General features: G+C 42.7%; 1 protein-coding gene across 2 annotated transcripts in view; it reads left to right on the forward strand.

The window, feature by feature from the left end:
- The window catches only part of LOC124289600, a 44,540-nt gene that overhangs the window by 1,938 nt on the left and 26,889 nt on the right, over nucleotides 1-15,713 (forward strand). Inside the window, exons 1-4 of one of the 2 annotated variants that reach the window (XM_046726189.1) lie at nucleotides 10,896-10,952; nucleotides 13,423-13,481; nucleotides 14,040-14,191; nucleotides 15,016-15,146. In XM_046726189.1, the coding sequence (XP_046582145.1) occupies nucleotides 10,933-10,952; nucleotides 13,423-13,481; nucleotides 14,040-14,191; nucleotides 15,016-15,146 (362 nt within the window). In that variant the 5' untranslated portion in view covers nucleotides 10,896-10,932. Of the gene's footprint in view, nucleotides 1-10,895; nucleotides 10,953-13,422; nucleotides 13,482-14,039; nucleotides 14,192-15,015; nucleotides 15,147-15,713 lie in introns of those variants that run through there. The other variant, XM_046726190.1, reaches the window with a different exon arrangement.

Below are 15,713 nucleotides of genomic sequence, written 5' to 3' on the forward strand. Positions count from 1 at the left end.
CAGTGGATATAGTTGTGGATACCAGGTGTTTTAGAATTGTATCCATCAGGGGATATATTTGTGGATACCAGGTGTTTTAGAATTGTATCCATCAGGTGACATATTTGTGGATACCGGGTGTTTTAGATTTATATCCATCAGGGGATATATTTGTGGATACCGGGTGTTTTACAATTGTATTCATCAGGGGATATATTTGTGGATACCGGGTGTTTCACAATTGTATCCATCAGGTGACATATTTTTGGATACCGGCTGTTTTAGAATTGTATCGATCAGTTGACATATTTGTGGATACCGGGTGTTTTAGAATTATATCCATCAGGTGACATATTTGTAGATACCGGATGTTTTAGAATTGTATCCATCAGGTGACATATTTGTGGATACCGGGTGTTTTAGAATTGTATCCATCAGGGGATATAGTTGTGGATACCGGATGTTTTAGAATTGTATTCATCAGGGGATATATTTGTGGATACCGGATGTTTTAGAATTGTATTCATCAGGTGATATATTTGTGGATACCGGGTGTTTTAGAATTGTATCCATCAGGGGATATATTTGTGGATGCCAGCTGTTTTAGAATTATATCCATCAGGGGACATATTTGTGGATACCGGGTGCTTTACAATTGTATCCATCAGGGACATATTTGTGGATACCGGGTGTTTTAGAATTGTATCCATCAGGGAATATATTTGTGGATACGGGATGTTTTACAATTGTATCGATCAGGGGACATATTTGTGGATACCGGGTGTTTTACAATTGTATTCATCAGGGGATATATTTGTGGATACCGGGTGTTTCACAATTGTATCCATCAGGTGACATATTTTTGGATACCGCGTGTTTTAGAATTGTATCCATCAGGTGACATATTTGTGGATACCGGGTGTTTTAGAATTTTATCCATCAGGTGACATATTTGTAGATACCGGATGTTTTAGAATTGTATCCATCAGGTGATATATTTGTGGATACCGGGTGTTTTAGAATTGTATCCATCAGGGGATATATTTGTGGATACCAGGTGTTTTAGAATTATATCCATCATTTGTGGATACCGGGTGTTTTACAGTGTTGTATCCATCAGGGGGATATATTTGTGGATACCGGTTTTAGAATTGTATCCATCAGGGGATATATTTGTGGATACCGGATGTTTTACAATTGTATCCATCAGGGACATATTTGTGGATACCGGGTGTTTTAGAATTGTATCCATCAGGGATATATTTGTGGATACCGGTGTTTTACAATTGTATTCGCTCAGGGGTACATATTTGTGGATACCAGGTGTTTTAGAATTGTATCCATCAGGGGATATATTTGTGGATACCAGGTGTTTTAGAATTGTATCCATCAGGTGATATATTTGTGGATACCAGGTGTTTTAGGATATATTTGTGGATACCGGGTGTTTTAGAATTATATCCATCAGGGGATATATTTGTGGATACCGGGTGTTTTAATTGTATCCATCAGATAGGATATATTTGTGGATACCGGGTGTTTTACAATTGTATCCATCAGGTGACATATTTGTGGATACCGGGTGTTTTAGAATTGTATCCATCAGGTGACATATTTGTGGATACCGGGTGTTTTAGAATTGTATCCATCAGGTGATATATTTGTGGATACCGGGTGTTTCGGATACAGAATTGTATCCATCAGGGATATTGTTATGGGTGTTTTAGAATTGTATCCATCAGGGATATTTGTGGATACCGGGTGTTTTAGAATTGTATCCATCAGGGGATATATTTGTGGATACCGGTGTTTTAGAATTGTATCCATCAGGATATATTTGTGGATGCCAGCTGTTTTAGAATTATATCCATCAGGGACATATTTGTGGATACCGGGTGTTTTAGAATTGTATCCATCAGGGATATATTTTGTGGATACCGGATGTTTTACAATTGTATCGATCAGGTGACATATTTGTGGATACCGGGTGGTTTAGAATTGTATCCATCAGGGGATATATTTGTGGATACCGGGTGTTTTACAATTGTATCGCTCAGGGGACATATTTGTAGATACCGGGTGTTTTAGAATTGTATCCATCAGGTGATATATTTGTGGATACCGGGTGTTTTACAATTATATCCATCAGGGGATATATTTGTGGATACCAGGTGTTTTAGAATTATATCCATCAGGGATATATTTGTGGATACCGGATGTTTTAGAATTATATCCATCAGGGGATATATTTGTGGATACCGGATGTTTTAGAATTATATCCATCAGGGGATATATTTGTGGATACCGGATGTTTTACAATTGTATTCATCAGGGGATATATTTGTGGATACCAGGTGTTTTACAATTGTATTCATCAAGGGATATATTTGTGGATACCAGGTGTTTTAGAATTGTATCCATCAGGTGACATATTTGTGGATACCGGGTGTTTTAGAATTGTATCCATCAGGGGATATAGTTGTGGATACCGGATGTTTTAGAATTGTATTCATCAGGGGATATATTTTGTGGATACCGGATGATACCATCCATCGGGGATTTTTAGGAATTGTATTCATCAGGGGATATATTTGTGGATACCGGGTGTTTTAGAATTGTATCCATCAGGGGATATATTTGTGGATGCCAGCTGTTTTAGAATTATATCCATCAGGGGACATATTTGTGGATACCGGGTGTTTCACAATTGTATCCATCAGGTGACATATTTTTGGATACCGGGTGTTTTAGAATTGTATCCATCAGGTGACATATTTGTGGATACCGGGTGTTTTAGAATTATATCCATCAGGTGACATATTTGTAGATACCGGATGTTTTAGAATTGTATCCATCAGGTGATATATTTGTGGATACCGGGTGTTTTAGAATTGTATCCATCAGGGGATATATTTGTGGATGCCAGCTGTTTTAGAATTATATCCATCAGGGGACATATTTGTGGATACCGGGTGCTTTACAATTGTATCCATCAGGTGACATATTTGTGGATACCGGGTGTTTTAGAATTGTATCCATCAGGGAATATATTTGTGGATACCGGATGTTTTACAATTGTATCGATCAGGTGACATATTTGTGGATACCGGGTGGTTTAGAATTGTATCCATCAGGGGATATATTTGTGGATACCGGGTGTTTTACAATTGTATCGCTCAGGGGACATATTTGTAGATACCGGGTGTTTTAGAATTGTATCCATCAGGGATATATTTGTGGATACCGGGTGTTTTACAATTGTATCCATCAGGGGATATATTTGTGGATACCAGGTGTTTTAGAATTATATCCATCAGGGGATATATTTGTGGATACCGGATGTTTTAGAATTATATCCATCAGGGGATATATTTGTGGATACCGGATGTTTTAGAATTATATCCATCAGGGGATATATTTGTGGATACCGGATGTTTTACAATTGTATTCATCAAGGGATATATTTGTGGATACCAGGTGTTTTACAATTGTATTCATCAAGGGATATATTTGTGGATACCAGGTGTTTTAGAATTGTATCCATCAGGTGACATATTTGTGGATACCGGGTGTTTTAGAATTGTATCCATCAGGGGATATAGTTGTGGATACCGGATGTTTTAGAATTGTATACATCAGGGGATATATTTGTGGATACCGGATGTTTGAGAATTGTATTCATCAGGTGATATATTTGTGGATACCGGGTGTTTTAGAATTGTATCCATCAGGGGATATATTTGTGGATGCCAGCTGTTTTAGAATTATATCCATCAGGGGACATATTTGTGGATACCGGGTGCTTTACAATTGTATCCATCAGGGGACATATTTGTGGATACCGGGTGTTTTAGAATTGTATCCATCAGGAAATATATTTGTGGATACCGGATGTTTTACAATTGTATCCATCAGGGGACATATTTGTGGATACCGGGTGGTTTAGAATTGTATCCATCATGGGATATATTTGTGGATACCGGGTGTTTTACAACTGTATCGCTCAGGGGACATATTTGTAGATACCGGGTGTTTTAGAATTGTATCCATCAGGTGATATATTTGTGGATACCGGGTGTTTTACAATTATATCCATCAGGGGATATATTTGTGGATACCGGGTGTTTTAGAATTATATCCATCAGGTGATATATTTGTGGATACCGGATGTTTTAGAATTATATCCATCAGGGGATATATTTGTGGATACCGGATGTTTTAGAATTATATCCATCAGGGGATATATTTGTGGATACCGGATGTTTTACAATTGTATTCATCAAGGGATATATTTGTGGATACCAGGTGTTTTACATTTTTATTCATCAAGGGATATATTTGTGGATACCAGGTGTTTTAGAATTGTATCCATCAGGTGACATATTTGTGGATACCGGGTGTTTTAGAATTGTATCCATCAGGGATATAGTTGATGGATACCGGATGTTTTAGAATTGTATTCATCAGGGGATATATTTGTGGATACCGGATGTTTTAGAATTGTATTCATCAGATGATATATTTGTGGATACCGGGTGTTTTAGAATTGTATCCATCAGGGGATATATTTGTGGATGCCAGCTGTTTTAGAATTATATCCATCAGAGGACATATTTGTGGATACCGGGTGCTTTACAATTGTATCCATCAGGTGACATATTTGTGGATACCGGGTGTTTTAGAATTGTATCCATCAGGTGACATATTTGTGGATACCGGGTGTTTCAGAATTGTATTCATCAGGGGATATATTTGTGGATACCAGGTGTTTTAGAATTGTATCCATCAGGGGATATATTTGTGGATACCGGGTGTTTTAGAATTATATCCATCAGGGGATATATTTGTGGATACCGGATGTTTTAGAATTATATCCATCAAGGGATATATTTGTGAATGCCGGATGTTTTACAATTGAATCCATCAGGGGATATATTTGTGGATACCGGGTGTTTTAGAATTATATCCATCAGGGGATATATTTGTGGATACCGGATGTTTTAGAATTATATCCATCAGGGGATATATTTGTTGATACCGGGAGCTTTACAATTGTATCCATCAGGGGATATATTTGTGGATAACGGGTGTTTTAGAATTGTATCCATCAGGGGTTATATTTGTGGATGCCAGGTGTTTTACAATTAAAACCATCAGGGGATATGTTTGTGGATACCGGGTGTTTTAGAATTATATCCATCAGGGGACATATTTGTGGATACCGGGAGCTTTACAATTGTATCCATCAGGGAATATATTTGTGGATACCGGGTGTTTTAGAATTATATCCATCAGGGGATATATTTGTGGATGCCAAGCCTTTAAGAATGGGTAATCCGTCACCGGATACAGCTATGGAAACCTCACCCCACTAATGAGTATTTCAGGTGTTAAGACAAAGATGGACTATGACAAGTCGTTTATTGTTCATCTACGAGGTTGACAAGGGATCGGAAAGTTTGTAACAGAAAAGAGGTCTACTGGCCGTACTAACAATTGAATATTTGATGGGAAAGTGTGTTTCTACAATTCGGCGTGGGACAATGAGCTAGTCTACAGGTTGAAATGTTCGCTTGTCAAGGTTCGATTCCCCCGATGAGTGAATTGTGTTAAGCCCATTTCAGGTGCTAATACCGTGACACTGTTTGTTGGTTCAATCGGTGTAAAGCCGTATTCACTCTTTTACAATGCAGTAAAAGCCCTGTGAGATTTATTCCTTACCCACCTTATTGGACAGACCGATCTGAGCAATCAGCGGGAGAGTTATGCTTGAGACTCGTACAACAGGTGGGAACTGACTTGCAAGGCTGCCAAATATCTACATCTCTTTGAAGAGACTCTCGCTATGCCTGTATAACATCGACTGATGGTGTTGCTATGTCAACGGACATGATAGAAGAGAGGTAGATGCAAGGAAATGGGGGAAATGTACCACTAGACAGGCGACCAGTTTAACACGTGACACCGAGAGAACATTGAGCTGTTTGGATGCTTACTGACAACCAGTCTAAGGCGTGACACAGAGAGAACATAGATCCAGGCAACCAGTCTAAGACGTGACACAGAGAGAACATGGAGCTGTTGGGGCGCTCATTGGCAACCAGTCTAACACGTGACACCGAGAGAACTTGGAGCTGTTGGGGTGCTCACAGGCAACCAGTCTAACACTTGACACAGAGAGACCATGGAGCTGTTGGGGCGCTCACTGACAACCAGTCTAACACGTGACACCGAGAGAACATGGATCCAGGCAACCAGTCTAACACGTGGCACCGAGAGAACATGGAGCTGCTGGGGCGCTCATTGGCAACCAGTCTAACACTTGACACAGAGAGAACATGGAGCTGTTGGGATCCTAACAGGCAACCAGTCTAACACGCGACACCGAGAGAACATGGAGCTGTTGGGATCCTAACAGGCAACCAGTCTAACACGTGACACCGAGAGAACATGGAGCTGTTGGGGCGCTCACTGGCAACCAGTCTAACACGTGACACAGAGAGAACATGGAGCTGTTGGGCGCTCACAGGCAACCAGTCTAACACGTGACACCGAGAGAACATGGAGCTGTTGGGGCGCTCATTGGCAACCAGTCTAACACGCGACACAGAGAGAACATGGAGCTGTTGGGATCCTAACAGGCAACCAGTCTAACACTTGACACCGAGAGAACATGGAGCTGTTGGGGCGCTCACTGGCAACCAGTCTAACACGTGACACAGAGAGAACATGGAGCTGTTGGGGCGCTCATTGGCAACCAGTCTAACAACACGAACATGGACACCGAGTCTAAGAACATGGAGCATGTTGGGGCGCTCACACGGACACCGAGAGAACCAGATCAGGCAACCAGTCACGTGACACGAGAAAAGAGAACTGTTGGATCCAGGCAACCAGTCTAACACGTGACACCGAGAGAACATGGAGCTGTTGGGGCGCTCATTGGCAACCAGTCTAACACGTGACACCGAGAGAACATGGAGCTGGAGCTGTTGGGATCAAGTCTAAACAGGCTGTTGGGACCAGTCTAACACGTGACACCGAGAGAACATGGAGCTGTTGGGGCGCTTACTGGCAACCAGCCTAACACGTGACACCGAGAGAACATGGAGCTGTTGGGGCGCTCATTGGCAACCAGTCTAACACGTGACACCGAGAGAACATGGAGCTGTTGGGATCCTAACAGGCAACCAGTCTAACACGTGACACCGAGAGAACATTGAGCTGTTGGGGCGCTTACTGGCAACGGTTCAGTTATGGATAGAAAGAAGATTCGTACAAATACACATAATTAGTTCTAATCTGAGAGTGTTTTTGAAATATGAGCCAGCAAGAAGTATACAGGTCATACAGACAGGGAATATTGATTCTGTTAGTTCTAACCGATTACTATGATTATTATTAAGTTTCTTGCGAAACATCTCGAGGCCTGTGTTGATGCTCACATCTACGGTACATTAGCTATACTATACGTGTATCGACACGGAACTGTACGGTAGAGGAGCTATATAGGTGTGTCTATCGACACGAGCATGTACGGTAAACTAGCTATTTGTGTGTCTATCGACAGGAATCTGTAGGGTAAACTAGCTGTTTCTGTGTCTGTCGACGGGAATCTGTAGGGTAAACTAGCTGTTTCTGTATCTGTCGACGGGAATCTGTAGGGTAAACTAGTTGTTTCTGTGTCGGTCGACGGGAATCTGTAGGGTAAAGTAGCTGTTTCTGTGTCTGTCGACGGGAATCTGTAGGGTAAAGTAGCTGTTTCTGTGTCTGTCGACGGGAATCTGTAGGGTAAACTAGCTGTTTCTGTGTCTGTCGACGGGAATCTGTAGGGTAAACTAGCTGTTTCTGTGTCTGTCGACGGGAATCTGTAGGGTGAACTAGTTGTTTCTGTGTCTGTCGACGGGAATCTGTAGGGTAAACTAGCTGTTTCTGTGTCTGTCGACGGGAATCTGTAGGGTAAACTAGCTGTTTCTGTGTCTGTCGACGGGAATCTGTAGGGTAAACTAGTTGTTTCTGTGTCTGTCGACGGGAATCTGTAGGGTAAAGTAGCTGTTTCTGTGTCTGTCGACGGGAATCTGTAGGGTAAACTAGCTGTTTCTGTGTCTGTCGACGGGAATCTGTAGGGTAAACTAGCTGTTTCTGTGTCTGTCGACGGGAATCTGTAGGGTAAACTAGCTGTTTCTGTGTCGGTCGACGGGAATCTGTAGGGTAAACTAGTTGTTTCTGTGTCTGTCGACGGGAATCTGTAGGGTAAACTAGTTGTTTCTGTGTCTGTCGACAGGAATCGGCGCCATTATGTTCGATACATTGTTGCAATAGTTTCCTCATTCTGAGCCTGCTTCTCAATTGGAAGTAGGTCGGGATAAGCTCCGGCCCCGACTTCCGATCCTGCGGAACGCGAAGCCCTTTGATTAATGCCTCAGTCGGCGCACAACTAGCATCTGATCATTAAAGGCTAAATAGTTATTGGTGTGTTACCCCGGAGAGTAAACACAAACATATTTCATGCTCGGGGTCAAAGGCATGTTTACGTTAGGAGTTTGTGAATGGAGTCTATTATTAGCATCAGTTGAAGAGTTTCCGGTTCAATCCCGAGCAAGTACCTGTTGAGCGTTGAAGCCTGGTTTACAGTGACAGGTCAATTAGCACCGTGAGTGTGTGTGTTATTTGAGGATATCATGACCACATGGAGAGATGTGGGCATGCCTCCCCTATACTCGTTATGATCATGATTAACATTCCTGTACGGAGACTCTTACTGCCTTGACCGAGTTCTAGAACTATTTGTGGTGTTTACCAGGGAAAATGTTCTTTTGGCGAATCTCATTTGTATCACAGTATATTGTGTTGAAGATAAACCAGCAACACAGTGATCCTAGTTCAGACTTTTGAGTTTGTGAAAAGAACTGTCGAAATGTTTGATTTAAACAGATTGACAGACATATTGGCTGTAACAATTACACCGACACTAAGTTGTATTAAAATAGCTGGTTGAAGAATGCGAATGTCTGTACAATATGCTTGCACCAAGAGGGGTTGAGTCAACACACGACAGAAATAGTTGAGTTATGATTGTATACAGATGTTAAACACAATGATGGAAAGGAACAGTCGATATATTTATGACTTCGATATACAACCTGTGGAATGGACGGAAGATGACTTCTTCGAGAAAATGAATGATGACGACATGAGGGTGGGAGGGGATTGCGGTAAACAATTACCGTTACAGCAATAGCGTCTCGCCACCTCGTTGGCCAGTTGCCTTCTTGTGAAAACATCTACACTCCGGCGCAGCGACGACTTAACACTTCTAATGCATGTCTGCATATCACGTGACCGGACTTTTCTTTCGTATGTAAACAAAGTTGCTTATTCTGAAATAACAGCAGATTGGCCTGACGGAAGCAGTTCAGTGTTCTTTAATATTGTTGTGCAATGTTATATGCAAACCGATTACGAAAGCCGAATACTGCCTCTTTTAATATTGTAACATAAATTATTCGGAGGTCACGAACCTCATAAATTATTTCGAGTATTTTCTCGTTGGTTCGAGTATTTTCTTGCTTCATCGATTTTTCTCGCGTTATTTCAAATTTCTCGAAATTTAGAGTATTTTCTCATTCCTTCGAGTATTTACTGTTGCTTCGACTATGTTCTCGCTAATTCCATTATAGAAATGTCGAGTGTTTGAAAGAAACTGGGAATAGCAAGGAAATAATCAAGTGAAGAGAAATTCAGAGTTAGGGTAACTTGAATATAATTCATGCGGCACTAAGCTTATGTATACGATCACTACAGCTGGGAGGAGAGTTACTTTACAACTTGAAGTGGCCGCGTTTCGTCAGCAGTTCAGACTTCGATGTCCTCACGTTGAGTCGCGTTTCGTCAGCAGTTCAGACTTCGATGTCCTCACGTTGAGCCGCGTTTCGTCAGCAGTTCAGACTTCGATGTCCTCACGTTGAGTCGCGTTTCGTCAGCAGTTCAGACTTCGATGTCCTCACGTTGAGCCGCGTTTCGTCAGCAGTTCAGACTTCGATGTCCTTACGTTGAGCCGCGTTTCGTCAGCAGTTCAGACTTCGATGTCCTCACGTTGAGTCGCGTTTCGTCAGCAGTTCAGACTTCGATGTCCTCACGTTGAGCCGCGTTTCGTCAGCAGTTCAGACTTCGATGTCCTTACGTTGAGCCGCGTTTCGTCAGCAGTTCAGACTTCGATGTCCTCACGTTGAGCCGTACACAGCATAATCATCTTAAACAAAGGGCGATTACTCTGAGGAAGTGGAGTTTACGTTTAAGGATATATTCTCAACGAATGATAGTCACATGTCGGAGGCCTGTGACAGGAGGTCTGAGTCTGACTGCAAGGAACCCAGAGACTTGGTAAAACACTAGACTGGTTTCAGAAGTCTCCACCTGGCTCCAGTCAGGTGCCATCGCATGAGCGAAACGGAACCAGTCTACGTAAACACAAGGCATCCTAACCATGACGCCATAGTATTTATCATGGTGTCTTTAGGTGCGGTGTCATATTAGGTCAGCAGGAAAATGATGGGCCACGCGTCATGACGTCAATGAATGGTAAGAACGCAAGACTGGATTCCTGAACTTTCGCTTGAGCATTTCAGTTGCATGGTACCAGGTGACATGACCTGACGTCATGAGTTTCAAAGCGTGGCTGACAACCAGAGAGCAGAACAATTGGGTTTATAACAGAACATAATGATAATATTCACTGAAACGCGTCTTGCAATAGCTAAAAACATACTTCTCATTAGAAAACTATCGTGAAACGTGTGGCATTCTTTATTACCAGAAGGTTTGATTACGTTATTTGACTGGTTTCATGTAATAGCTGCTCGTTGTGTTGGATGATGTCAAGGTTGGACACACAAACATGCCATGCCCCGTCTTTGCAGGATAAAGCCAGTCGATCGGTCTTACGGAAGCTGAATGTTGTCCACAATTAACAGGTAAGTCATCAGCTGATCAGCAAAATAGGTAATCGTCACTAAAGCGCCGATCGCGAATGACGTCACATATACGTGATCTATCCGTGACTTCATAACTAGGCGATAGATTCCTTCGAGCATCAACAACTGCTGGAATGTATTACTGGACGCATAACTGACCAATCAGCGGTCAGATAATTCCACGTTGGCTGCAAGTACCATCTTACATGGGTGCACATTAGACATGACACAACGTCCTCGGAATTGGCAGAACAGAAGAGTTTCTGCACATTTCTACATCAGGTTACTGTTCCAACACCGCAGAGATAACTTGGAACGTCTTTTGGTGATTATAAGATTTAAACAGACATAGCTATTCCACGTAAACAATAGGCAGAGCTCATGTGCACACAAGTGTATCTACAGAAAACGACGATCACGTTACCCAGCGCCGTCGCCGCACTAACGTGGCAGAGTCAGTGGAAACCGTTCTCATCACTGCCACAATAAACACTGGTATTGCATCTCTGCAATACGACAAGAGAATCTGAACTGGCGGAACTGCAAAGTGTTAGGATCAGATTTGGAAAGGCAAAACTATCATAGACAGGTAGTTGGGGTGGGAGGGAAGGAGGTGTCTGATGAATCTATAGAAATAGAGTAGTCTTTGGAAATAGTGCAGAATTTGTGCAAATAGAGCAGAATCTGTGGAGATAGTGTAGAATCTGTGGAAATCGAGTAGAGTGTGCGGAAATAGAGAAGAGTCTGTGGAAATTGAGTATAGACTGTGGAGAAAAAAGTCTGTGGACATAGTGTAGAGTCTGTGGACATAGTGTAGAGTCTGTGGACATAGTGTAGAGTCTGTGGACATAGTGTAGAGTCTGTGGACATAGTGTACAAGCTGTGGAAATAGTATCGAACCTTTGGAATTAGTGGGGAGTCCGTGGAAGAGATGGAAAAAGTCACGTATAGTCAGCGAGCAGCCTTTACATCCAACACTGTCCCTGTCAGCAGATCTAAGGTCGCTGCAGTACTCATGGACTGGTTTCTCGACTGGTAAGCTGATGTTCTGTCTAGGGCGCCAGAGGGTGGCATGGCCACGTTGGGCAACTTGCTTCGTGTTTCCAGTGGAAATGCCGGCTCTGCTACACACATCACATTCCTCTTCTAATATCAGCATCAATCACCTGAAAACAAACAGGATCCCTGCACTGCGCGGCAATGATCACAGCAGAAGTAATTGCAGTTTCGCATTAAACAAGCATGATGGTACCTAGCCGGATGATGGAATATTATATGGCGGAAGTCATTATGGGGAAACAAGTATGAGAATAGGCTGAGCGGTTCCGCAGACCTTGATTTGTAACATCTTATTGAAGGGTGAGTGAGTGAATGTAGTATTACGCCAGTCAATGTTCAGTTTGTACCACGACAAGTAGAAGGTAATCGCGGATGGATGGGTCGACCAGTGGGTGATGTCATGAAGTAGAAGGTAATCGCGGATGGATGGGTCGACCAGTGGGTGATGTCATGAACGTCGGTGTACGGCGACACACAGCAGGTAGCTCCGACATTGCGACGACCTGATCCTCATTTTCTGCTTCCTTAACAACTGCCTATGTGGTATAGTGGACAGATTGTCTCCAGGAGAAATGAAGATCGGTTGATCGTCACCTGGCTGCGTCAGACCAATAACCTTAAAAAGCGGTACTTGTTGTTACCCTGTCTGGTGATACATGGGTACTGGTATCCTTTTTGCCTTCCAATGCGTTTTAAATCAAGTAATATCGTTTTTATCGTTATCCGTGATTCATGTTTATATTGTGTTTATTTATACTGCGCTCCATTCACGAGGTGCATGGTCAGAGAGATAAATCATAATCCGGTCAGTGAGTTCGTGTGCACTCGTTTTATCGCTCAGCTCCGTGGCTAGTATTCAACCCAGGCTGCCCTGTCCGGTGCTGGCATTTTCGTCCAGCCGAGGTCCCAGTTGTACTGCTAGTAGAGCTGACATATTCTTCCAACATTTACCTGATCAGACACATGTGCAGGAATCTGGGGTGGGACCAAAGTCTGTATAGGAATTGAACTGGTAACCGTGGTCACCCATCCAACTACACTCCGTCATCGACCTTTCTTAACTTACCCGAGTGATACCTTTACATTGTGCACACGACCAAATACCTGTTGGTTCCAGTCAAAACTCGCTGTGGGAAGTGCGATAATAAGGCGCACACAGTGTTAATCAAGGACACCTCAGGGTCAACGCATAACACGGATATACCACTCTAAGATATGATACAAAGTAGAGAAACACATTAGTTCTCAGTTGTTCTGTAGCTATCGGACACTAACTGCTGCATGAAGATGGCATTGTGCCTGTCCTACTATAGCTACTGCTCCAGCGACAACGACTCCCTCTGCTCCCACCTCTTCTCCCGCTAGTATAACTACTACTAAATGCATAACAACATGTTATTTATGGTTTCAGAATGGGGTCCGTTACATTCCAGCTAGCAGTGTTGTGTATCATCACGCTCTACTCACAAGGTAAGCAGTGATCAAGAGTCAGTTCCCTGGACTGTCAGAAACTCTGCCGAAAGCATAGTCCAGACTGAGATACCATCAACAAATGTATGCATGAGTGATACATTGCGATACCAAGTATTTGTGAAAGGTTGAGTGTATCCTGTGCCCTTTTTTGGTCACAAACACATGCACAGGCAAGTGAAGTGTAAACATGAATACTCTAGGGAACAACATCAGTTTCATCACTGATGAAATATGAAACAGTCATTCACATATCTACTGTACATCTTTATAGCAGCTTTACTTGAATGATGTAACCTATTTGAACAACTTTGTAGCAAACGAAGTATGGAGATGTGGGGATGTCAGACCATGTAACAGGGTATTCTGGGAAGGCGGTGAATCTCCATGCTATTACAATGAACGGGGCAGGGCAGATGGGGCCAGACAGCATACGAGTTGCTGCTTCCTACCTAAAGCCCTGTTGAGATTCTCCAGATCCATGTGTACATTTAACCCCTAGATAGTGGTCCCTGATATGAGCCCAACTCACTGTAATCATGTTCCTCTCTGTTCCAGCGGAGAGCGAATCAGCGGAGTTGTACGCTCTGGGAAATAAGTTCTTCGATTGGCGCATGAGTGAACGACCTCTACAGGCCACCAAGAGGAACATCTACAACTACAACGATGACCTCGAGGTCCTGAGTCTGGACAAACTGAAGGACAATAAGGTGAGGTTGACAGGGCGACAGGTCAGAAGGTAAATTTTAGTCATTACCAAATGAGCCAGTCGTGTAAACACCCAGAAGGATTATGTCAGATTAGGACGTTTGATGAGTTGATGGTAAACTGCGGTATGGTCACTAATTTTCTGCAGTGTATGCCAAACAGGCTTCTCTACAGGCTTCTCTACACTATCATAAAACATTACTTCATATCTGTATATAAGCCTCATTGCACTCCTTGTACATCACTCGCTTGATAACATTGGTAGAATCAACATCGAAACGTCGTCCCTTATTGTAATAACAAAGTTGTTCATCCATGTGTATATTATCCTTACTTGGTACTCCAACTGCAAAATGACTTTCAAAGACGTTAGAGAAGCTGAGCCCAGACGCATGTGTGGGATACAATAAACTACCTTACACAGGTGGTGAAGGGAAAGGGGGCTCAACGTAGCATTCAACATGGCATATTTGGCGACGTGTTCGTACGTACGTACGTATTCCTGAGGTTGCCGCACTAGTGAAGACTACTACCGGTGTTACAGCGTCAGCTCACTAACTGGAACTTGGATACTATGTGGACTCTGTCCTACTACACTGGACACTGTTCCCGAGCCGACCAGCCGAGTCTCACCTTAATGCAGAGCGTCAGACAAGGCAACAACAAGTAGAGTGTCCTACAGATAGCTTTGGGTGAGATCTCCGGCACTGTCTACCTTAGCACACACTATCTACTTAACCGTGAGGATTATTGGTCATGGCTCAGATCATCAACCACCTGTTTGTCTTGTTTAACTCTCACACGAACTGTTCCAATCATCCTCCAGGCCGTAGCTGACGACATGATGTCGCAACTTAGAAACATATCCGTTGAGGACTTGGACGGTGCGGACATGACGTCATACAGTATCCTGTACGACATGCTCAACACCTTCATCGAAGGATACTCCTTCTTGAAGTAGGTAACTGCATCAAAAGATCAACTATACTTGCAATTATTGATGTGCGACAGATGTTATATTCTTTGAGGCCAATCTGGTCATTAAATGAGAAAACATTTGCATGTATTCCGTTGATTTCTTTCACACTTAACAGTCATCACCAGTGTTAAGTGTTTATGTGCTACAAGAAGATGTTCAGCAAGCAATAAGTATAAAGTTTACTTCTCTAAATCGACTTTACGATCGCAGGTTAATGTACATCGTGATGGCAGTCTATGCAGGCTTTGCTCACGTAATGTCTCTTAGCCACATGAAGATCGAGAATAGAATTGATCCCATGCTTGTCGTAAGAGGCGACTAACGGGATCGGGTGGTCAGACTCGATGACTTGGTTGATGCAGTGTCCCAACTCAGTAGATCCATGCTCACGATATCAAATACTGCATTGTCTGGTCCAGAGGGGAATGGACGGCAGCCATGTAGCCGGAGTATTGCCGAGTCTGGCACAAAATAAGCAAACATACATATTTCCTTGTAACCATTATACACTCATATTTCCTTGTAACCATTATACACTCATATTG

Source organism: Haliotis rubra, unplaced genomic scaffold (genome assembly GCF_003918875.1).
Source record: "Haliotis rubra isolate DU_JTF1 unplaced genomic scaffold, ASM391887v1 Scf444, whole genome shotgun sequence".
In the NCBI taxonomy this organism is placed as follows: Eukaryota; Metazoa; Mollusca; class Gastropoda; order Lepetellida; family Haliotidae; genus Haliotis; species Haliotis rubra.